Source organism: Carcharhinus amblyrhynchos, chromosome 9, assembly GCF_965287045.1.
Source record: "Carcharhinus amblyrhynchos chromosome 9, sCarAmb.v2.hapA, whole genome shotgun sequence".
NCBI classification, from domain to species: Eukaryota; Metazoa; Chordata; class Chondrichthyes; order Carcharhiniformes; family Carcharhinidae; genus Carcharhinus; species Carcharhinus amblyrhynchos.
In genome coordinates, this window is record NC_137332.1 from 38,058,412 (window position 1) to 38,083,900 (window position 25,489).

The window sequence follows — 25,489 nt, forward strand, 5'->3', positions numbered from 1 at the left end:
ATATTGCTATGGGTCTAGATTCAAACATAGGCCAGACCAGGCAAGCAGATTTTCTTCCCTAAAAGGACAAAAGAACATATGAAATAGGAGAAGATGACCCATTTTTGTTGAGTTCCGCATTCCCATCTAGCCCAATAACTTTTAATTCCTTTGCCCAAAACAAATCTAGACATATCTGCCTTAAAATTATTCAGTCATCCCGCTTCCACAGCCTTTTGAGGCAAAGAGCTCCAAAGTTGCACTATCAAAAAAATTCTCTTCATTTCTTTCTTATGAGACCCCCCCTAATTTTAAAACATTGCCCCTGGTTCTGGATACACCCAAACAGGGAACATCATTTCCATGTCTACCTTGTCAGTACTGTTCAGGATCTTATATGGGTGCACGGCGGCACAGTGGTTAACACTGCTGCCTCACAGTGGCAGGGACCTGGGTTAAATTTCCAGCTTGGGTCATTGTCTGTGCGGAGTCTGCATGTTCTCCCTGTGTGTGTGAGTTTCCTCCAACAGTCCAAAAGATGCACTGGTTAGGTGCATTGACCATGCTAAATTCTCCCTCAGTGTACCTGAACAGGCACCGGAATTCACTGCAGTTTTAATTTAAGCCTACTTGTGACAGAAACAAAAAAAATTTACAAACTATACTTCAATCAAGTCATTCCTCACTCTTCTAACCTCTAATGGAAACAAGTCCAGCCTTCCAACAGGGGATTTTCACAGTAACTTTATTAGTGTTAATGTAAGCATACTTGTCCAATAATAAATAACCTATCCTCAATCCGCTCATTCCAGGTAGTTATCCATAAATCTCACCTGAAGTACCTACAGCACATTTATATCCTCCTTTAAATAGGAGACCAAAACTGCATACAGAATTGAGATGTGCACTCAATGCCTTGTATAGCTGAAGCATAACACGCAGTTTTATGTTCAATTCTTCTTGTCTTAAAGGATAGTATTCCATTAGCCTTCTTGATTACATGCTGCGTCTGCATGCTAATTTTTTATGACCCATACACATGAACACCTAGATCCCAATGCTTCGGGGCATTCTGCAGTCATTTTCCATTTTAGTAATACTCTGCTTATTTTGTTCTTCTGGCCAGAGAGTCACAGTTTCCCACAATAAATTACATCTGCCATTCACTCAACCTATCTATATTCTTCTACAAACTCAATATGTCATCTTCTTTACAACATACTTTCCTACCTATCTTTGTGTTGTCTGCAAATTCACTCCCCTCATCCAAGTCATTCATGTAAAATGTAGAGTGAGGTTCCAGCGCAGACTTTTGCGGGACTCCACTCGTCACATCCTGCTAATCAGACAAAGACCCATTTATACATACTCTGTTTTCTGCCAGTCAGCCAATCTTCAATCCATTACCCATATATTACCCCACACACCATGAGTTATGAACCAGCTGGTTTTTACAACATGGTCTGAGACAAGCTTCTTTATTCCAGGTTATTAATAAAATTTAAATTCCACAAGTTGCTGTGGTGGGATTTGAATCCTTGTCCCGTGGATTACTAGCTTAGTAACATTACCACTATACTACCATCTCCTCTTTGAGGAAAGATAAGTTGTAAATCTATGGGAAAAGGGCAGGGGAGCAGAATTGGTTGCTCTTACCAGGAGCCAATACGAACAGGCCAAATTTCCTTTCCTGTATTATAACCATTCTGTAATTCCATTAAAGATTTATTGGATTGCAAGTTCTCAACACTAACCATTTACTAAGAATTTGGTGAAAGCACAAGGGCTCAAAGTAGAAAACCTGAAAACCTCAAGTCATTGTTACAGATTAATATTAATCTCAGAACAAGTTCATGGTGGGCTGCCATGCACTATAGTCATTTTGTTTTGTTACCCTCAGTTAAGAAATAATACGATTTTGACTGATCTTTAATCCAACACCACCCCCCGCCACAGCGCCAAAATGTCTCACTAAAGATACATCAACCAGTTACTTACTTACTGTGAATTGGAAGAAAGGGAGGACTTAAATAAAAGGAACACAATGTATTAATAAAAAACATGATGCATGTTACTTCTGCAAGAGTTTGGAAATAGTTTGCAATCTGAACCTTAACTTCTAAACAATGCAGGCCTTCATGCTAATAAATTTATGGATCTACTAAAGTATTGCCCAATCTTAATGCCACCAGATAGTTCTGATACTAATAGTATATTGCAAAGTACATCTAGTAATTAAGATTTCCTACTGTTAACAATATATACTATGGATTTGTACAGGCAAACATAATCACCCGTGACCTACACCTCAGCTGAAGGCCAGAGATATTCTACGAGCCTTGCATGTGATCCACCCCCTCCCCGACCCGCCTGACCAATCTTCAAAAGTAATGCTACTTAAAGCATACTTGAATGGAGGTTGCAAACTGAATGATGACTAGATAATGGCTCCAGGCAACTCTCTCAATGCCTGGGCAGGAACCCTCATCCTAATGTGTGCAATTCTGGGCTGGTTCAGAACAGCCTTCCAAACATTCTCAAAAATAACTACCACTAAAAATCAAAATCCACAAACTGTTCATGACAGACCAACTTGCATCTTTGCATAATGTAAATGCCCAATGGGCTTTGTACTAGTCTTACTCAACTAATTAATGGTTATGCAAAAAGCAGTGTCTATAAACACTAATAATGGACAACGTTCCAAGTGAAATGACAGGTTTAATCAGAGCCACCAACTTGCTATCCTTGATGTCTCTGGACAAGGTAGTTCAATCTTGTTAGATCTACAATTGCTGCAGTCGTAAATGGATTAATTAATAATAGTGAGACAATCTTCTAAGCTGACAGTGTAGAGGGGCACATAAAAAACACCATTCAAAACTACTTTTTAGTATTGCAGTTTTTAATATCTGCTGTCTTAAACAAGCCCATAAATAATTATACATGGATCTCAGTTTACTGGAATGCGCAATGCTTTATAAATAGAATTTGAATTACTAATCCACAATTAGACACAAATTTAAGCTAACCGAAGTAAAAGTATGTTTTTACCCCTCAGCTAAAATGCAATGGTTACAACCAGTGCTGAAAGTGGAATGTACTTTACCAATACTCTGTCACCAGAACAAAAGCACTGTTAAGTTCTTTACTTTTAAGATAAAATAGGTACATAACTAAAGGGGTTTAAACCAAAAGCAGGTTAAAAAAAGTATTTCAAAACATCAAGAACCTAAACATTGAAAAAGCATAATATTTATTGAGACAAGTTGATTACCAATAAATAAAACCAGAACAAATTTAACACATTGGTTATACAACTTGTAAAGAACTTTACAGCGTTCTACATTTCAGCAAGTTGGAGTAGATAATGCAATAAAATGGCCTACAATGTGCATAGAAATATCTCATACCATATAGCCAGGAAATTTGTTTTTCTTCTGAATATTCTGAAAATTCAAGCAAAAATCTTTCTACCAAATCTGATGTCCAACAATTTATCATATCACATTTGTAAATATTCTGTATTATTCAGGAAAGTCTTTTGATTAAGAGGGTTAAGGAGGTCATGAATAAGCTCATTAAAGTTACTGGCTACACAGTTATCACAGTAGTAGGCAGGTATAATCTGCTTGACAAACAAATATTTTGAACTAAAATATTAACACAGTTGAAGGTTAAAGGTCATCTTCCTCCCCACGCCACAATGTAATCAAAAAGGTGGGTCACTTTTTCACTCTAGGTTACATTTAAAAGCCTCAACTCTGAGCCCACTGAGCAACTGTAGCTAAGGTGGCAATAGCCAAAAATAGACGGTGTTCACTCCATTTATTTTCAGTCAGCTTTGGTTTTAAGCAAATAAAATATCTAAATTAGTGGAGTATATTTAGCCTTACATACACACAATAGATGTGCTTCTGCGCTTTTATGGAGCCATTTCAGAATCATATGGCAGTATGTGGAAGAAACAACTTTTAAATGCTTATGGTCGTTTTGCTGGTGTAGGGCAAAAAAGGCAATAGAACACAATCGCAACACTTGAACCAGATTCCTTCTCAAAGATTATCAATTCTCAGGTTGAGGTACAAAAAAACTTTAGTTCAATGTAAATTTTACTGGTATGGCAGGAATGTTTAAAAAATTATGTTGCTCATGAATGAATTATCTATTTAGTATTTTCTCAAAAACTGTAGTGAACTCCACATCCAATTAATTGTCAAGAAGAATGGTGTAGAAATAGAGTGAAACATTTAAAAAGGGAAAGATTTATTTAAAACCCATGCTGCCAAGCCATTCAAGGGGTCAGGCCAATTCTTACAAGCTTGGAGCATTAAGAGTTTTTTGAAATAGTATCAAAACAAAATTGGTGTTAGAGCTGTTAACACAAAGTGCCTATAACATACCACCGCTAAAGGCTATTCAACTCACCATTGTTGCATACGTGTAATATGCCATTTATAAATAAAATGGAACACTCAAAAAGTTCTGTCAGTTTCATACAACACTCTTGATTACTCCCACATATCTGTGCACTTCTTTGTGCACACTAAAAGTCTGAAATTTAAACATAATTACAGTAAAAGTGTATGGTTACTAAAAAGTTTGTGGAATGGTCATAAAAGAAACAGCTGTAAATACTATGGTTTCTCAATTGAAAATATTGCACAAATACAGGTCTTCCTTTACACTGATTTAAGACCACGGCTCTTACCCAAACAGTGACATCTATTGCAACTTGTGTCCCTCAAGTTACATGGGGAAATGTTTGAGTTTAAATCTTAGACTTATTTTGCAAACCATGCCAGACCATTAAAGCTGGAGCCTTTAAGCTGCTTTGAACAAACAAACTTCCCCTTGAACTATTAATTCATCTGAGCACAGTTTCCATTAGTTTGGAAGCAAGTCAGCTAATAGTACTCAAAAATTCGAGAATGTTGGATGCAAAATGTGAATGAAGATTTTGAAAAATACATCTTTGCCTTTACAGGAACCTCTGCACATCACTGAACTACTTGATTCTCAAATGCAGTCTAACTATTCATTAGAATGATCAGAGGCATATCCCGAATCAATTTTTTGAGCACCATGCTAGTCTGGCTCATAACAAGACATCATTTCAAAAGACCTAAGGCCATGAGTTCCATTTGTAATGGAAAAGAACTGTGCAAAAAAGCTTAAATTCCTACGTCTTTGTGCCAGTGTTAAAATTTTTTTTGAAAAGGAAAACTCCAGGTCCAATTATGTTGTTTTTCTTCATTATACAGTTTGATTTTTTGTAACTTTTTAAAAAGCACGATTTTTAGGAACAAGTACATGCAAACTTTATAAAATGATAGGGACAAACTGCAGTAAAATGTTGCATCTTATTTGCAGGTCATATAAAGAGGGTTCACAGGCATCACTTTAAGTGTGCTCGGCAAATACCTCATCATGAAGAACGCTCCTTCAATCAACCCACTGCATTTTTGTTTTTCACATTTCTTCAGTGATAGATACAATTGGAATTTGATTAACGTCCATTAACTAATATTCAAAACCTTCTCCTTGCAACTAGGGCCAGCCAGATTACATAAATTTCAATTGTGCCATGACTTTGGTTGGGATCGTGCAGATTACTTACAAAGCTGAACAATTTAAGTGAACATGGTGCTGCTTATTCTGCCATTCTGTCTTAAACAAAGAAGTACTGTGTAATTGAAATTTGACCTCAATATTTTATGGACAATTAGCAAATTTATATGGGAACAATAATCCATTTCAGGTTGTAAAATTTAAATTTAAAATTGACTTCAATCATTGTATCAAAACTTTATGAAACAATTATATTTGTTCATTACTCATCTGCAATGTGCTCTCCAGGTTTTTGCACAAAGTCTTTTTTCTTTCAGGACAAATGGTCCATAGGCTCAGTATTCTGATTTATTCATCAATCGGTATCGACACAGATTGACGGACTGTGGGAGATCTTTCTTACTGTATTATGAAGTCTGCCTTCAGCATGCATTTAGTACCACTACTAGTTGAAGTGAAGCCAAATGATCCTTCAAAAAAAAAACAAAAAGGTAGTAAACAAATATTTCAATCTTTTACACAATTTGTTTGCTATACTGGCACCTAGAGTTTTCCTGTAAACAAAGCCCTGACCAAAATGTCAGTATCCCCCCAAATCATTGCTGGAAAAAGACCAAGACACGAAATACTAACCACAACATACTGCAGTATAGAAACAGTATCCTTTAAGTAGGCCAAAAGACTAGATTTCATAACTTGGAATTGATACATGCTCTGCTATGTGTCAGCAAATTATAAACTGTGGTAGCAGAACACTTAAATGATAATAGATTACTGCCATAAACTTTAATCAAGGAAACTAAAAACCCAACATGCCAAACTTTGCAGAGGCTCTTTTGGCTAAAGAGGTGCTAGAAACACTGGCCAATGAAGCACTAGAAATGCTAACTATTTGCACAAAAATTACAAGCAGGCACTCACATTTACGTATATGCATCTGTATATACATATGCATACATAAATTAAGTTCCAGCAGATATAAAGTTTAAGAGTGCCCCAAAATTATTTTAAAAAGTTGTTTCCCCCAGATAGCTTTTACACCAAAAAAAGTAAGCACCTGTTGTTCCTGAGAGTTCTGCTGCATGGGATACTTTTGCAATCACAAATTTATGTGAAAACAGCATTCCATGCATTCAGTATAAAACAACTATGAACAGCTGTAATAAGATGACAAAGAGGATACTGTTGCTTTAACATGCAAGAATGTTTTACAAAAACTTTTGAAATGCATACTACATCATGATTTTTGTGCTCGGGTCACAAAATTAATGGTCACTTCGAATGTATTAGCCATCTTTAAGATGCATAACAGATGGTCAGGGCTTTGTAGATTACTTTATTTTTTATAACAGCATTTAAGTATTACATACAAGTTTTTAACAACTGCAGTCATGAGTTATCATCAGTGTTGTACTTAGTACATGATCGCATACAATCAGGGTTCTCCAAATCTCTGACTCTTTGGCTCAATGTTAGAGATCAGGATTTATTTTTCCACGGTATCTAGGTATAGGAGGCAAAGCCTTCTCAGTTGGTCTCATACGAAGAAAGCAATGCAGCATCCACTGGTTCCATACACGAAGGGCAGGTAAAGGATCGCATCAGCCAGTCATCTATACAGTCCAGATGATAAATATGCATGCATGGAAGAAACCTAATTGGATCGCCATAAACAAAGTCCATCATACATATAACACACCTGAAAGACAAAGAAAAAGCTTAGAAGTACATAAACTAGTTTAATGCTACCACTCATCAATGAAAGGTCTTTAACAAAATTACTTTTTAATCAAGATAAAGCCAGTTATTTACACACGATAAAAGCAAACTTTTTAAACCAAATAAATATTTGCTCAATAGTTTCATCCAATGGGCTTCCCTTAAAAAGTTAACTTCGTCCAATTGTCTTGCAAATTGTGCTTTGAGAGCATTCAGGATACAATTAGAAAAGCAGTATATTCCCACTATGAATATTATGTTCAATATTTCATTGCTGCCAAGAGAAAATAAATCATAACTTGTGGGTGAGTTCCAGAATGGAAGCTATACCGATAGTCACAGAAAAATAAATGCAAAATAAAAATTAAAATTTAGAACATAGAACATCACAGCGCAGAACAGGCCCTTTGGCCCACAATGTTGCACCGACCAATTAAGAGAAAAGCAATGACCCTCTAACTTAAACCAATCCCTTTCCATCTATAAACCTATCCACGGACCTCTTAAATGCCCCCAAACTAGGCGCATCTACAACTGCAGCAGGCAGGGCATTCCATTCCCCCACCACCCTCTGGGTAAAGAACCTACCTCTGACATCCGTCCGATAACTACCACCATTAGTTTAAAGCTATGTCCCCTCGTGCTAGCTTTTTCCATCTGAGGAAAAAGGCTATCACTGTCCACCCTATCTAAACCCCTAATCATCTTGTATGTTCAGTTCAGAAACAGTTGTATGAACAGTTCAGAAACTGAAGTTAAAATGCTTCAGAGGGAATAAAATAAAAAACAACAGGGGAAAAGGTCACTCAGATTTAACACTACAAGATTTAACACTACAAAAAAAATCAGCATTCCATAGGTTAATCTGAAGGATAGTACTGGGAAATGTTAAACAATGACAGTACACCACTGGTGTTCCTTGAAGAGGTACAGAAAGTGGAAAGTGGGGAGGGTTTGTTCAATCATTTTAGCAATGGCTTCCAATTTTTGACACAGGACATTAATTTTATGAATGATTCTATGCTAAAAATGGGGTACAGATGGTGAGCTGCAATGCCCTAATACAGCAAAAACTATTTATTCCAGCAATCTTGGACCGAGATTAAGTAACCCATTTTACAGATTTTTAAATTATGAAATTTCAAAACTCACTCTCTAATTTTCTTTTCTGATCCATCTCTTCCTGGGTCATAGACCCCTTTGGGGAGGTGCTGAATGAGGCCTATTCTCTGTGCTATTCTGATCTGTTCTTCTTCGGTAAGTTGAGTGGCTAGCCGGGTCTGACTCGGAGTAGGATGATAAACAGGAACCTGAACCTGTTCCTAAGAATATTTGAGAGTAGGAAAAAAAGACATATTATAATCAGTGATGATGCTTCAATTAAGGTGCAATAATAATTCTAAGACACTAATACAGAATATAAAATCGTTGTTGTATTACATTATTTATGCTACCACTCATCAATGAAAGGTCTTTAACAAAGTTATTTTTTAATCAAGATAAAGCCAGTTATTTACACACTATAAAAGCAAACTTTTTAAACCAAATAAATATTTGCTCAATAGTTTCATCCAATGGGCGTCTCTTAAAAAGTTAACTATCCCACAGTTTCCCATCTTTCAGAGGAGACTGTGCAGGTGGCTGTAAAAGATCTCACAAGATGACTTGTGAGTAGGGCTAAGAATGACGAGATCATGCAGTTGAATGCATGGTTGAGGGACTGGTGTAGGGTAGAGGGGTTTACTTATGTGGATCACTGGGAGGTGTTTAGGAGAGAAAGGCAATTGTACAGGAGGGGTGGGGAGGATTTGAACGGGAGGGGGACTAGTGTCTTAGCAGGGAGGTTAGCTGGGGTGTTCAGGAATGATTTAAACTAATAGGGAGGGGGGGTGGGGAGGTGGCTGGGAGAGAGACGGGTGAAAGGAAAATTATAAGGGAGAAGGTGGTTCCGAGGGACATTTGTGGGTTGAACTGTGTCTGTTTCAATGCTAGGAGTGTGGCAGGGAAAACGGATGAGCTTAGGGCCTTGATGTTTGTGAGGCAGTTGGATGTGGTGGCTGTAACGGAGACGTGGTTACGGGAAGGGCAGGACTGGCAGCTGAATGTTCCTGGGTACAGGTGTTTTAGGTGTGACAGAGGAGGGTTGAAGAGAGGTGGAGGGGTGGCACTGTTAGTCAAGGAAAACATCACAGTAGTGCAGAGGGAGGGCGATATGGAAGAGATAGGGATTGAGTCGCTGTGGGTGGAGTTGAGGAATAAAAAGGGAGAGATCACACTGCTAGGGGTGTACTATAGGCCACCCAACAGCCCAAAGTCAGTGGAGGAGGGAATTTGCAGGGGCATTTTGGACAGGTGCAGGAAGAATAGAGTGGTTGTAGTGGGTGATTTTAATTTTCCCGGAGTGAATTGGAGGGGGCCTAGAGCTGGGGGTACGGAGGGAGAGGAGTTTGTGAAATGTGTTATGGAAGGGTCGCTAGAACAGTATGTAACTTGCCCGACTAGGGGAGGGGCTATACTGGATTTAGTGTTGGGAAACGAGCCAGGGCAGGTGGGTGAGGTAGAGGTAGGCGAACATGTGGCAAACAGTGACCACGAGTCCGTCTACTTTAGGATAAAAATGGAAAGGGACGAGTGCCGTCCAAGTGGGAGTGTGCTGAACTGGGGAAAGGCGAGCTATGGCAGGATTAGGAGGGAGCTGCAGCAAACTGACTGGGAGGGACTGTTAGCTGGCAAGTCCACAGTTGGCAAGTGGGAGGCTTTTAGGGACAAAATGAAATGGTTGCAGGGGAGGTTTGTTCCGGTTAAGCGAAAGGATGGGAAAGGTAGGATTAGAGAGCCGTGGATTACGGGGGATATTGAAGACTTGGTCAGGAAGAAGAGGGAGGCGTATGTTAGGTCAAAACAAATGGGTACGGAGTGTGCGCTGGAGGAATACAGAGAGAGTAGGAGGGAGCTAAAAAGGGGAATTAGAAGGGCGAAGAGAGGGCATGAGATGGCTTTGGCCGGTAGGATTAAGGATAATCCTAAAGCATTTTATTCCTATATTAGAGGCAAGAGAGTAGTTAGAGGGAAAATTGGTCCTCTTAGGGACAAGAGTGGAGAGTTGTGTATTGAGTCGGAGGGAATGGGGGAGCTCCTGAATGAATACTTTGCGTCGGTATTCACGAAGGAGAGGGGTTCGGAATCGTGCGGTCTCTTGGAGGGAGCGGAGGTGCAGTTGCAGGATATAGTTATTACGAGAGAGGAAGTGCTAGGGCTTTTAGGTAGCGTAAGGACGGATAAAGCTCCGGGGCCTGATGGTATTTATCCCAGGCTGCTTAGGGAGGCGAAAGATGAAATTGCTGGGCCTCTGGCGCACATCTTTGTCTCTTCTTTGGATACAGGTGAGGTCCCAGAAGACTGGAGGGTAGCAAATGTGGTCCCGTTGTTCAAAAAAGGTAGTAGGGATAACCCTGGGAATTATAGGCTGGTGAGTTTGACGTCGGTGGTAGGGAAGTTAATGGAAAAAATACTTAGGGGTAGGATGTATGAGCATTTGGAGCGTTGCGATCTGATTAGGGATATGCAACATGGCTTTGTTAGAGGGAGGTCTTGCCTTACGAATCTGGTGGAATTCTTTGAGGAGGTGACAAAAACGGTTGACGATGGGAGAGCCGTTGATGTCATCTATATGGATTTCAGTAAGGCGTTTGACAAAGTCCCTCACGGTAGGCTGGTAGAAAAGGTTAAGGCGCATGGGATACGAGGCCAGGTAGCTAGGTGGATTGAGAACTGGTTGGGAAATAGGAGACAGAGGGTAGTTGTGGAGGGTACCTTGTCGGGCTGGAGGCCAGTGACCAGTGGTGTGCCGCAGGGCTCGGTACTGGGACCTCTCCTCTTTGTAGTCTACATAAATGACTTAGAAGAGGGAGTAGGTGGTGTGATCAGCAAGTTTGCTGATGACACCAAGATGGCAGGGTTGGCGGGTACAGAACTGGATTGTCAGGTGATACAACAGGATATAGATAGGTTGGTGCAGTGGGCAGATAGGTGGCAGATGGCATTTAATCCTGACAAATGCGAGGTGATGCATTTTGGAAGGAATAATGCAGAGAGGAGCTATGTGATAAAAGGTAGGCCGATTAGGAGTATAGACGTACAGAGAGACCTGGGAGTGCAGGTTCACAAATCCATGAAGGTTGCGTCACAAGTGGAGAACGTTATTAGGAAGGCTTATGGGATGTTAGCCTTTATAGGAAGGGGCTTAGAGTATAAAAGCTGCCGTCTAATGCTTCAGTTATACAGAACGTTGGTTAGACCGCATTTGGAGTACTGCGTCCAGTTCTGGTCACCTTATTACCGGAAGGACGTGGAGTCTCTGGAAAGGGTGCAGAGGAGGTTTACCAGGATGTTGCCTGGCATGGGGGGACTGGGTTACGAGGAGAGACTGAAGAGACTGGGGCTATTCTCCTTGGAAAGACGGAGATTGAGAGGGGACATGATAGAGGTATATAAGATACTGAAGGGAATAGATAGAGTTAATAGTGAGAGACTGCTCCCTAGACTGGGTACGAACACAAGAGGTCATCACTTAAGGGTGAGGGGGGGGAGGTATAATTTGGAGGTAAGAGGAAGGTTCTTTACACAGAGTTGTGGGGGTCTGGAATGCGCTACCGAGTAGGGTGGTGGAGGCAGGAACGTTGGACTCGTTTAAGATGCAGTTAGATAGGCACATGAGTGAAACGAGAATGGAGGGATATGGTAGGGGCTATTAAATAGGGTTAAACCTCGGGAGACACCGGAAGGGCAGGCTGTATGATTAATATTTTTTGTCTTTATCCCACAGGTGGAGGTCCACCTCGTGTCAAGCGAGGGGCATGCACACGGCGGGTCGTGCGTGGGCTGCTCTTGGAAGTCCAGGAGTGGCCTAGTACTTCATGTCAGTGTGTGTGCTTGATCCTGGACCGATAGACGGGCTCCACAACAGCTCAGTGACTAGCACTGCTAGCTGTGCAGATACATGGATTTGGGCCTGTGTCTGTGGGAGTTTGCGCATTCTCCCTGTGGTTGCGTGGGTTTCCTCCGGGCGCTCCGGTTTCCTCCCACACCCCAAAGATGTGCTCTTAGGCTAATTGGTTTCCACCAAATTGACACTATATCTTCCCTGAATCTGACTGAGTAGGGTCCCATTCGTAGACATGCAGGGTAGAATAGGTGTAGGGCGATGCGGCGGCGCGGGCTCGTTGGGCCGAAGGGCCTGTTTCCCGTGCTGGGTTGTTCTTTGTTCTTTGTTCTATGACTAGTGGAGTTACTCTTGGTATTCTGGCCAATCTTTATCCTTCAAAATTCACAACAGAACAGATGACCTGGTCATTATCTCACTGCTGTCTGAGAGTGTTTGTTGTGGGACAATTGGCTGCCTCTCCGAAGCCAACCTGTCTAGCATCAAAGTGCTAATTAGTCAAAACATGCTCCACTGGGCAGAACATGCCGTTTGTATGGCGAATATCAGACTCTCAAAGTGACTTCTTTGCTCAGGAATTGCTTGATGGAGGAGACTCCCAGGAGCACAGTGAAAACTTTAGGGATGTTCTCAAAGGATCCCTGTGGTGATCAAACATCACCGGCAACTCATGACAAGTTCCTAGCTTGAGACCAACCAAAATGGAGAAAGCCTATCAGGGAAAGCACCAAAGACAGAGATTCTATCGGAAGCACAGAGGCAAAATCAAGGCAGAGAGCGCACAAACCTTCAAACACTTCTCTGTCCAACCCTTCTCGCACTACCTGTTCCACATGAGGCAGAGTTTGCAGATCGCACATTAGACTTATTAACCATCTCTGACCCACTGAACTGGAGTGGAAGTCAGTCACCATCAATCCTAAACAACAGTGACTATTACTTTACTGCAGATGCTGGAAATCTGAAATAAAAACAGTGCTGGAAATACTCAACAAGTCTGGCGGCATTTTTGGAAATTAAGGACCCGATTTTATCATTGGGTTGCGTCAGTTTTTAGATGTGAAAACTTGGTAAAGTCGGGCAGGAGGCGAGTAGCGTGACCTGCACTCACCTCCACGCTGCTTCTCCTATTAGCAAAACCCAAAAATGGTCGTGATCGGGACTGCACCCAAAATGGGCGCGATGGCCATTTAAATGCATTTGCATGCATTTAAATTGACTTGATGGGTTGCACATCCAACCTTACTGGCACTTCCCCCTTTACCATTGTGTGCGACAATCCAGATTTGGCCCGAAACAGATACGCTCTACAAAAGTCTGATTCAGGCACTCCAGTTGGTGAGAAGGTAAATGCTAAGCATCTGGCGGCTCTCAGCTCGAGATCGGTGGGGCAGAAGGTGGGTCTGACAGCTGTCTGCTTGAGGTTGATGGAGGGTGGGGTGCCACTCTGTTGCCTGTGATCAGTGAGGGGGAAGGGGGAGTGGGCCACAATCAATCTGGGTGGTGGGTGGGTTGGGGGGGGGATAAGGGTAATGTGGAAATGGAGTAGTCGGTGGGGGCTGGGTGGAAGCATTATGAGGCCCGGAAGGGGGAGCAGCATTCTATCATTTTTTTTTTCTGCACATGCGCAGTTGGAGGCACCGATCAGAGCTGCAGGGTTTCGGACATCCACAGGCTTCCACAGCACAATTTGGAATCGCTGACATTTTTTCAGGCAAACTGCTTATGGAGGCACCTGAAAACGGATCTAAAAGTCGAATCTGAAACACTAACTTCAAGTCTGCCCAAGTTAATGTTTTGAGTCAAATGTTCTGAAGGAAGGTAGAAATGTAATGGGTATATGCTGGGCAAGGGGTGGGGAGGTGGAGGTGATTGGAAAGGAAGAACAAAAGGGATGGGGTAGAGGGCAAGCAACATTAAATGATAAAGATATAATTTAAAAATGGCAAATGAAATGGTAATGGTTATGGTGAAGAGATGGATCATTCATTAACAGGCAAGTTCCAAAAGCAAAATCATGAAAAATGATTCCAATGGCACATGCCAAACAAAGGAGGTTCAAATGGGGGTCAAAATTCATGGTTGAACTGGTCTTCACTGGAACACTGCAAGAGGCCAAGGACAGAAATGTGAGCATGAGAGCAGGGTGGAGAATTAAAATGGTGCATAAGCTGAAATTTGGAGTCATCCTTACAAACTGAGCTGAGGTTTTCCACAAAGCAGTCATCCAATCTGTTTTAGGTCTCACCAATATAGCAGGGCCTGCTCTGTGATCAGTGATAACAATATGCTAATTTGAAAGAAATACAAATTGCTGCTTTGCCTGAAAGCATCTGTTTAAGGTCTTGTATAGTGCAGGGTGGGGGTGGTTTAAAACAGACAGAAGTTACACCTTCTGCGCCTTTCATCCCCTTTCCATATAATTGTCCTCTATCCTATCCCAGACATTCCTTTTTGTTCTTACTCCCCCACTTTTGGTGCCACAATTCTCCCCTTCTTCAGTTCTGAAGAGTCATATTTGATTCAAAATATTAACTGCTTTGCACTCATGATACAGCTGGACCTGCTGAGTATTTCCAGCACATTGTTTACGCTTCAAAAGGACACCGTTGATTGTAAAATGAGACAATCTATAGTCTTGAAAAACACTATACAAACATGTCTTTCTTATTCAGTGGATTGATTTTTCATAATGGTTAGTCTTCTGTAAAGAAAATTATGGTTTATAATACTGTCCAGCAAGTGTTCAGTAGTAACTAAAGATCATGCTTAGAGAAAACTGACTGCACCTTAAGATGCTGCTGAGCAGAAATTTCTACTTGCAAAATGACTTGTCATATAAAAACTGCCAGTTTTGCTATGCAGGAGAATTCTGAATGACGGATCTGGCAAGAGGCTGAGCTGACAAGTGATTGATTATTCTGTTTGATCAGTGAAAGTAACTGAAACTTATATTGTCCATAATTAATGCAATTGTCACAAATTAACTCGGAAGAGTTGGTATAGTGTATTAATGTAAACTCCCAGTATCAAGCAACCTAGCAGGTGTGCTGTAAATGTTTTGCTCTAAAAAAAATCTCTTGCCCAAGAAAAGCAGAATTACATTTAAGTTAAATAATTTATGCACTTGATTCAGCAAGAACTTTCATTCATTTGCAAATTGCATTTGCTTACAAATAGGACTTACCTTTTCATAATGTTAGATTGGGGTTTTTTTTGTTCAAGGCAATTCACAGGAAATAACCAAACTTACTAAGATCTAGGAATTACAGCAGCAAATTTCAAACTGTGTTTCCCAGGCCTGTGTGCAGTTTTAAAAATTAGTGCATTAGAAGCTGACCATAGCCCAAAGATCAAAACGGTTATCTTGCAAGCTTCTGACAGAAACATGAGACCCTGAGGGCTTGGGCAGCAGGAGCCACGTGGCATCAGTGTAGGATACATACATCAAGATGAATAAGACATCTTCTACCTTCGAGGAAATGGCTGCACTTCATCATGGAGTGGGAAGTGCACATTCGTCAGAGTGTTTGGAATAATAGTTCCAGTTCCTCAGATTAACTTGCAAGATTAACTTGCAAAACTGTCAGGAAACCGCACAGAGGATAAATAGGATGGTATCTTCACAGCACTCCATTTATGCTAGGCTGAAGAAATATCCACTGAAGCTCTGGGCCCATTACAAGTCTTCCGAGCCAGGATTAAAATTAAGCTTTTTGATTTTAGACAGTGTCTATATTTTAAGTTATACACCAATATAGAGAATAGTTCTACAGCATTTTCATATCCTTTTCAGTTATTTAAAATAAAATTACCAGTACTTGGAAGCAGAGGGGAGTACACATTTTTTAATTTTGTGATAAGCTTATTTCTAGCTACACGAAAGCAAATTACTGCAGATGCTGGAATCTGAAACAAAAGAGAAAATGCTGAAAAATCTCAGTAGATCTGGCCGCATCTGTAAGGAAAGAAAAGTGCTGATGTTTCGAATCCAGATGACCCATTGTCAAAGCCACTAAAAAGAGCCTACAAAAAGCTGAGAACAAGCATGCTGGGCATTAGCAGTATATTCTGAACATGGAACTTTAAACTTGAATTTGTAATTTAGGCCTGAAATGCAATTGCTAGTACAGCAGGAGATGGGAGTTTTTTTGGCCATCGATAGTGTTGCGAATGAGACAAGCAAGGATCTGCACAGGGGTCAGGAATCCCTTCGGCTATAAAATGTAACATTTTGCCTGTTCCTTTTACAAATTTAAAACAACAGCAATGAATAGGAACCCAGGACCATAAATACAATGACTTCTGTAAACATAATTAAAACCAATGACAAAACAGAAAAACAAAGTTCTTTGCAGGAAAATTCATGTCAATTCTCTTAATCGTGATGCAGCCATTAGACTTTAATAACTGTATAGTTTCCAACTTAACACAATAACATTATTGCATCTTAGTACAGATGAATGTATGAATTCTGAGGAAGAGTCAAATTGGACACAAAACATCAACTGTTTCTCCCTCCAGATGTTGCATGGTGGCACAGTGGTTAGCACTGCTGCATCACAGCACTAGGAACCCAGGTTCTATTCCTGGTTTGGATTACTGTCTGTGTGGAGTTTGCACGTTCTCTCCGTGTCTGCGTGGGTTTCCTCCCACAGTCTGAAAGATGTGCTAGTTAGGCGCATTGACCTGAACAGGCACCGAAGTGTGGCACCTGGGGGTATTTCACAGTAACTTCATTGCAGTGTTAATGCAAGTCTTATTTGTGACTAATAAATAAACTTTACTTTGCAGAGATGCTGAGCTCTTCCTGCACTTTTTCATTTCAGATCACCAGCATTTCCAGCATTGTGTTCAACATGTGAATTTGCATCCTCTCCCTAAAAATGGTCAGAAGTGTCAATTACAGCTACTGCTTTCAAATAGGCTTTTATTTATTGACAAGTAATTTTATGCCTATTATACGCTCACTCTCATCGATGGAGCATAGTTTTTGAGTGCACGTTAACTTGCAAGTGCCAATATAACTTGGGGGTTAGATAATATGACTGCCAAACACTGAAGAAAAAATGCAGACCCTATTAAGTAATCTCAATCTTTGGCAGCTGGTCTTAAACTTTGCACAGGGTGTGCTACCAAATTCAGCTATGCAACGTTGCTTGCTACATTTCCTGGGTTGTTCATAAACATTTGTTTAACAATGCAGACACTTTGACACATTAAAACTGAACTAGCCCCCTGCAAATTATAACAGGACAGTGCATTGCAGGGGACTGGTAACTGTAGAATTAATTGCAGCATTAACAAAAACAAACACATTCTTTGATTAGATACTGGCAATTCTATTGTTGTGATTAATCACAGCCTTCGTCATAACTGAAATTTTTATGTCTGCAAAACATATCTTTAAAATCAAGTAATGAAATTTGCATTTTGCAGATCTATTTTAAGTTGCTAAAAAGACAATCTCTTTTAGACTTTGGCAGTCATTAGTTATGATGACTGCATTTCCAAGCAGGGAGATGATGATTATGCAAGATTTATTCATCTTGGCAAATGTCTTAATCTTGAATTTTTCTCTGTTCAGAACTGCAGACTCCCGAGGGACATTTTTTGGACTTTTTAATCTGTCAGCAGAATGTTAAGATTTTGGTTAAGACCACAGAGCAAGAGATTTAATGTGTCTCAGTTGACCAGAGATGAGAAGAAACTTTCTCTCCAACTCCTTCATCGCTTTGAAGTTAGGGCTGCTACTCAATTATCATTTTAATGTGGAGGTTTACATTCCTGGCATGCTTCTCCAATTCTCCATCCTAGAAAATGAACTAAAACCATTGAGTCTTATCCTGCAATTAGCAAATTGTCGGGAGATTTTTAAAATAAATTCTTAAAATTTCATTTATTTTCCTTTTCTACTTCCTCAATCAAATCAACCCTTCCCTATTTTATCTGAAGGAATAAGGGATTTTGGGAATAGTGTGGAAGTGAAGGAGGTCAGCAATGATCATACTGAATGGCAGAGCAGGTTTGAAAGGCTGAATGGCAAACTTCTACTATTTTTTGTTCTTGTATAGCTGGACTTCCAATATAGAAAACTGAAACGACTAACCCTCAAAAAGGAGTTGGATCAATGCTCAGTTTTGAAAGAATAGGGGAATTCACATGATCAAATATATAATGGACCCTATGCTGTTGAGATGCAGAAGAGTGTAAAATAGATTACTTACCTAGTAGGACATGCATTCTGAATGACATGCACTCCCCAGGCATTGTAGCAGGTAGCCTAGTTGGATGGGTTTTGAAGTAAATTATGTGCTGAATAGGGAAATGCTTAGGAAATCAGAAGCATAAAGGGACTTGAGTCCTTGTTCAAGGTTTTCTTAAGGTTAACGGGCAGGTTCAATCAGCAATCAGGAAGGCAAATGCAATGTTAGCATTCATGTCGAGAGGGCTAGAATACAAGAACAGGGATGTACTTCTGAGGCTGGATAAGACCCCATTTGGAGTACTGCAAGCAGTTCTGGGCCCCATATCTAAGGAAGGATGTGCTGGCCTTGGAAAGGGTCCAGAGGAGGTTCACAAGAATGATTCCTGGAATGTAGAGCTTGTTCTCTTGAAGAATGGTTGAGTACGCTGGGTCTGTACTCATTGGAGTTTAGAAGGATGAGGGGGGGATCTTATTGAAACTTACGGGATTCAGTGAGGCCTGGATAGAGTGGACATGGAGAGGATGTTTCCACTAGTAGGAAAAACTAGAAACAGAGGGCACAACCTGAGGTAAAGGGACAATCCTTTCAAACAGAGATGAGGAGGAATTTCTTCAGCCAGAGAGTGGTGAATCTGTGCCGCTGTGGGAGAACAGGTCATTGAGTGTCTTTTTAAGACAGAGGTAGATAGATTCTTGATTAATAAGGGGATCAGGGATTATGGGGAAAAGGCAGGACAATGGGGATAAGAAAAATATCAGCCATGATTGAATGGTGAGCAGACTCGATGGGCTGAGCAGCCTAATTCTGCTTCTGTGTCTTATGGTCTCATGACTGCAGACATGAAAATTATAACCTATTTAAGGATTCCTGGCTATGGTCTTCCACTCATGACTCATACAAAGATTCAGCACCTGTGCCATTGCAGTTTAGCCTGAAGGACAGGTGGAGGTGGATGGGTGGAATATTAATTTGGTGAAGATAACAATCAAAAACAATCTGCATATTTCCACATTCTATGTGGCACAAAATATAGTGAGCCTATGTGGGAGACACAACATCTGTTGTCAAAGCCAATATGTCAGACAAAGACATTGCTGGCCACTGCAGCTAAGTTTGGACAGTTGCATTTAGCAAATGTGAGAAGTGTTCCATGTAGATGTTTTGGATACGACAAACAGCATCAGATTGAGAAGGTCCCTGCAGCAGCCATGGAACTGTTAGATGGAGTCTGTAACACAGGCTGTTCCTTGCAACATTCAATATTTGCACATTTTAGAATACCAGTTATACTTCTGGTACTAAATAGGCTATTTCACAAAATGAAAAAGTATTACTTTTACATTTTTTCTTTTGACTCCAGAGCAGTTGTGTAATTTAAAAATAAATTACACAACTGCTCTGGAGTCAAAAGAACATAAGAACATAAGAAATAGGAGCAGGAGTAGGCCATCTAGCCCTTCAAGCCTGCCCCGCCATTCAATAAGATCATGGCTGATCTGTCGCTGCTTAGTTCCACTTTCCCGCCCTCTCCCCATAACCCTTAATCCCCTCGCTTATCAAAAACCCATCAACCCGCGTCTTAAAAATATTTAGCGAGGCAGCCTCCACCACTTCAATGGGCAGAGAATTCCAGAGATTCACCACCCTTTGAGTGAAGAAGTTCCTCCTCAACTCCGTTCTAAACCGCCCCCCTTTTATCTTGAGGCTGTGCCCCCTAGTCCTACTGTCTTTTTTGAGTGGGAAGAGTCTTTCCACCTCTATCCTATCCATCCCATTCATCATCTTATACGTCTCAATGAGATCTCCCCTCATTCTTCTAAACTCTAACGAGTACAAGCCCAGTTTATTCAGCCTCTCCTCATAGCTCAACCCCCTCAACTCCGGTATCAGCCTAGTAAACCTCCTCTGCACTCCCTCCAAGGCCAAAATATCTTTGCGCAGGTGCGGCGCCCAAAACTGCACACAGTACTCCAGTTGTGGCCTCACCAATGCCCTATACAGCTGCAGCAAGACCTCCCTACTTTTATATTCAATCCCCCTCGCTATGAAGGCCAGCATCCCATTCGCCTTCCTGACCACCTGCTGCACCTGCAAGCTGGGTTTTTGCGACTCATGCACAAGGACCCCGAGGTCCCTCTGCACCGTCGCCTGCTGCAGTTTTTCGCCCCGTAAGTAATAGTTCTTCCTACCATTCTTCCTACCAAAGTGGACCACCTCACACTTGCCAACATTAAATTCCATTTGCCATTTCCTGGCCCATTCGCCCAGCCTATCTAGATCCTTCTGTAGACTCTCCACACCCTCCGCACAATTTGCCGTTCCCCCAATCTTGGTGTCATCAGCAAATTTCGACACCCTACACTCGGTTCCCTCCTCCAGATCATCTATATAAATGGTAAAAAGCTGAGGCCCCAGCACCGACCCCTGGGGCACTCCACTAGTCACCATCCGCCAATCCGAATAGCACCCGTTGACCCCCACTCTCTGCCTCCTATTTGACAACCAATCCTCTATCCACGCTAACACCCTACCCCCAACTCCATGTCCCTCGACCTTCTGCAATAACCACTTGTGAGGTACTTTGTCAAACGCCTTCTGAAAATCTAGAAAGACCACATCCAAAAAATTGTGTAATTTAAAAATAAATTACACCAAGCCCTTAAGTGATTAGCTCTGCTACATTTTAACACCAGTCAGGTTTGTCTTGGTTAAAATAAAATGATCAGGAGGAGAAAGCCAGGCTTTCAAGTTCAGCAATTCACAAAAGCTTCAATGACAGTACTTTAAAGCCCACAACCTCTACCACCTAGAAAAACAAGACCACCATATGCACAGGAACACCAGCATTTGCAAGTTCTGCTCCAAGCTGCACACTATTCTGACTCAGAACTATAATCTAATCCTGTGTCAAAATTCTGGAATTCCCCAAAAGCACTGTAGATGTACCAACATCACAGGCTGCAGCAGTTCAAGGCAGCTCACCGGCACCTTCTTGAGCACATTTGGACAAAACATTGTTCGAACACATCCCAGGAATAAAAAAATGAACAGAACTTAGCCGGGTTTCAATGCATACATGATCAAAAACCAGATTTGCACCATCAAAGCTGTATTAAAAACTACGTCTATCCAGTCACAGTAACAAAAGGCATCCAAAAAATTATATACTCAAGCAAATTATTGGGGAAAAGTAGAGAAAAAGTGAAAAAATTGTACATTTAAGTTTGAAAAAGTAGATTTGAGCAGTTCCTACACCATATAGTTTACTTAAAGACAAACAGAAAAGTTTTGACAAGCAGTTTCTTGAAAGACTAATCAAGCTCAAAAAAACAGAATTTAGAACAGAACAATGGGAAAAACCAAAGAAAACAAATAACAAGGGAGATGTAATTTTAGTCTGGGAGCTAGAATATTAATGTGGAGTTCTACAACAGTCCTAATTTCTGAATTTATTCAAAGGATCTGCAAAATCACAAAACATTAAGCTGAACAAGCTTGCTCACCACATCAAGAGAGAGCGAGCAGAAGAAGCAGATACAAAGTACATACAAAAGTGGGAAAGATAGGACAAGTGAGATAATAGCTTACACACGTTAGAAGGATTGCAGGTCATATATATATATATATATACACATATATACACACCAAGAAACTGAATTAGAACAGGTAAACGCAGAGTCTTGAAATTAAGTTATTCTCTTCACTTTTAATATCAGAATGCAGACACAGAACATTGACAAAGAGGTGAAAAGGAATGTAGTGGTAAGTTGGGGATAGTGTGGTTAAGGGTATTGACACTGTCCTTTGTCACAATGACAAAGAGCACAGAAGGGTATGTTGTCTGCCTGGTGCTCAGGTCCAGGATGTCGCATCTGGGCTGCAGAGGAACCTGGAGTGGGAGGGTGAGAACCCAGTCGTTGTGGTACATGTGGGTGCCAACGACATAGGCAAAATGCGAACTGAGGATCTGGGGAGGGAGTCTGAAAAGCTGGGAATGGAATTAAAAAGTAGAACCGACAAGGTGGTTATCTCTGGATTACTACCTGAACCGCATGCAAATAGGCGTAGGGTAGATAGGATTAAAGAGGTGAATGGGTGGCTCAGGGATTGGTGTGGGAGGAATGGGTTTGAATTTATGGGGCATTGGCACCAGTATCGGGGTAGGTGGGATGGTGTTGGTCTGAACCATGCTGGGACCAGAGTCCTGGCAAATCGTGTAAATAGGACTGTAGATAGTAGGGATTTAAGCTAATGGGGGGGGGGGTTACAGGTATGGAAAGCACCAAGGATGTCCCAATAATAAAAGGGAATAGGGGGCATGAGTAAGGTTGGTAGCGTTCCTGCAAATAGGGTACAGGCGAAGGCTGGGATGAAGACACTATCTGAATGCACGAAACATTCCGAATAAAGTGAATGAGCTGGTGGCGCAGATCAGCACAACTGGATATGATCTGGTGGCCATTACAGAGACATGGCTGCAAGGTGACAGGGGCCAGGAGCTGAATGTCCAGGGGTATCAAGTGTTTAGGAAGGAGAGACGGGAGGAAAGGGGGGGGGGGGGGGGGCGTAGCTCTGCTGATTAAGGATAGCATCAGAGTGATAGTAAGGGAAGATATAGGAGCCAAAGAACAGAATGTGGAATCGTTGTGGGTGGAGATTAGGAACAGCAAAGGGAGGAAGACGCTGGTGGGTGTCGTCTATAGGCCCCCAAATAATGATCTGGAGGTGGGGCGGGCTATTAACGCGCATATAAATGCAGCGTGCAGGAATGGCGATAATTATGGGGGATTTCAATCTATATATTGATTGGTCAACCCATGTTGGACACGGTGGGCTTGAGGAAGAGTTCTTGGAATGCTGCCGGGATAGTTTCCTTGAACAGTGTGTGTTGGAGCCGACGAGGGAGCGAGCAATCTTGGATCTGGTGTTATGTAATGAGGCAGGTAGAATTAGGGACCTTGTGGTGAAGGATCCTTTTGGGAAGAGTGATCACGGTATGGTGGAGTTTCTGATGCAGATGGAGGAGGAGAAAGTGGGTTCCCGGACCTGTGTCCTTTGTTTGAATAGAGGGGAGTACATTAGGATGAGAGAGGAATTGACGAATGTTGATTGGGGGGGCACATTGGTAGGTAGGTCTGCTGAGGAACAGTGGAGGATCTTTAAGGAGATCTTTCTTCGTGCTCAGCAGAAATTTATTCCGATGGTTAAAAAGGATCATAGGAGGACAGATAATCAGCCGTGGATAATGAAGGTAGTAAAGGAGAGTATTAAATAAAAAGCTGATGCGTTTGGAGTGGCTAAGGGTAGTGGGCGAGAAGAGGATTGGGAGAGATTTAAATATCAACAAAGAATGACAAAGAAGTTGATAAAGAAAGGAAGGATAGACTATGAAGCTGGGCTAGCGCTAAATATAAAAAAGGATAGTAAGAGTTTTTAATAAATATATAAAAAGGAAGAGGCTGGCTAGGGTGAACGTTGGACCCTTAGAGGATGAGAGGGGGGATTTAGTGGTGGGGGATGAGGAAATGGCTGAGGCCTTGAATAACTTTTTTGCTTCGGTCTTCACAGAGGAGGACGTGAATAGTTTGCCAGGTGTTAACGATGGAAAGATGGTAGGAGTGGAGGGCCTGAATGACATTATTGTTACCAGAGAGGCAGTGCTCAACAGACTAGAGGGACTGACGGTGGACAAGTCCCCAGGACCGGATGGAATGCATCCAAGGGTTCTGAAAGAAATGGCGGAGGTGATAGTGGATGCCTTGATGATTATTTTCCAAACCTCGCTGGATTCCGAGGAAGTGCCGGAAGATTGGAAAACGGCTAATGTTACGCTGTTGTTTAAAAAGGGTACCAGGCAAAAGGCAGGGAATTATAGGCCGATAAGTCTAACGTCTGTTGTAGGTAAAATGCTTGAATCCGTAATCAAGGAGAAAATAGCGAGGCATCTTGAGGAGAATTGTTTGATAGAGCAGACGCAGCACGATTTCGTTAAGGGGAAGTCGTGTCTGACGAATTTATTGGAGTTCTATGAGGATGTGTCTAGTGCGGTGGATAGAGGAGAACCGTTGGATGTGGTGTTTCTTGATTTTTGGAAGGCGTTTGATAAGGTGCCGCAGAAGAGGTTGTTACAGAAGGTTAGGGGGCATGGAGTTGGGGGTAGGGTGTTAGCGTGGATAGGGGACTGGCTGTCAAATAGGAGGCAGAGAGTGGATGTCAATGGGTGCTATTCCGATTGGCAGTTGGTGACTAGTGGAGTGCCCCAGGGATTGGTGCTGGGGCCTCAGCTATTTACTATTTATATAGATGATCTGGAGGAGGGAACCAAGTGTATGGTGTCGAAATTTGCCGATGACACAAAGATTGGTGGAACAGCAAATTGTGCGGAGGGTGTGGAAAGTCTGCAGAGGGATCTAGATAGGCTGGGTGAATGGGCCAGGAACTGGCAAATGGAATTTAATGTTGGCAAGTGTGAGGTTGTCCACTTTGGTAGGAATAATGGTAGGGAGGACTACTACTTACATGGCAAAAAGCTGCAGCATGCTACGGTGCAGGGGGACCTCAGGGTCCTTGTGCATGAGTCGCAAAAACCCAGTCTGCAGGTGCAGCAGGTGGTAAGAAAGGCGAATGGGATGCTGGCCTTCATAGCGAGGGGGATTGAATATAAAAGCAGGGAGGTCTTGCTGCAACTGTACAGGGCACTGGTGAGGCCGCAGCTGGAGTACTGTGTGCAGTTTTGGTCGCCGTACTTACGCAAGGATATTTTGGCCTTGGAGGGAGTGCAGAGGAGGTTTACTAGGCTGATACCGGAGTTGAGGGGGTTGAGCTATGAGGAGAGGCTGAATAAACTAGGCTTGTACTCGTTAGAGTTTAGAAGGATGAAGGGAGATCTCATTGAGACGTACAAGATGATGAATGGGATGGATAGGATAGAGGTGGAGAGGCTCTTCCCGCTCAGAAAGGACAGTAGGACTAGAGGGCATAGCCTCAAGATGGGGGGGGGGGTGCAGTTTAGAACAGAGTTGAGGAGGAACTTCTTCACTCAAAGGGTGGTGAATCTCTGGAATTCTCT

At 41.8% G+C, this 25,489-nt stretch overlaps 1 protein-coding gene across 1 annotated transcript in view; it reads right to left on the reverse strand.

Moving 5' to 3' along the window:
* Positions 1-3,214: 3,214 nt before the first annotated feature.
* rnf11b (ring finger protein 11b) overlaps positions 3,215-25,489 on the reverse strand; it is a 47,710-nt gene continuing 25,435 nt past the window's right edge. Inside the window, exons 2-3 of the mRNA XM_080195484.1 lie at positions 8,422-8,591; positions 3,215-7,249 (exon numbers count right to left, since the gene is read on the reverse strand). Coding sequence (XP_080051610.1) covers positions 7,078-7,249; positions 8,422-8,591 — 342 coding nt within the window. The 3' untranslated portion in view covers positions 3,215-7,077. The remainder of the gene's footprint in view (positions 7,250-8,421; positions 8,592-25,489) is intronic.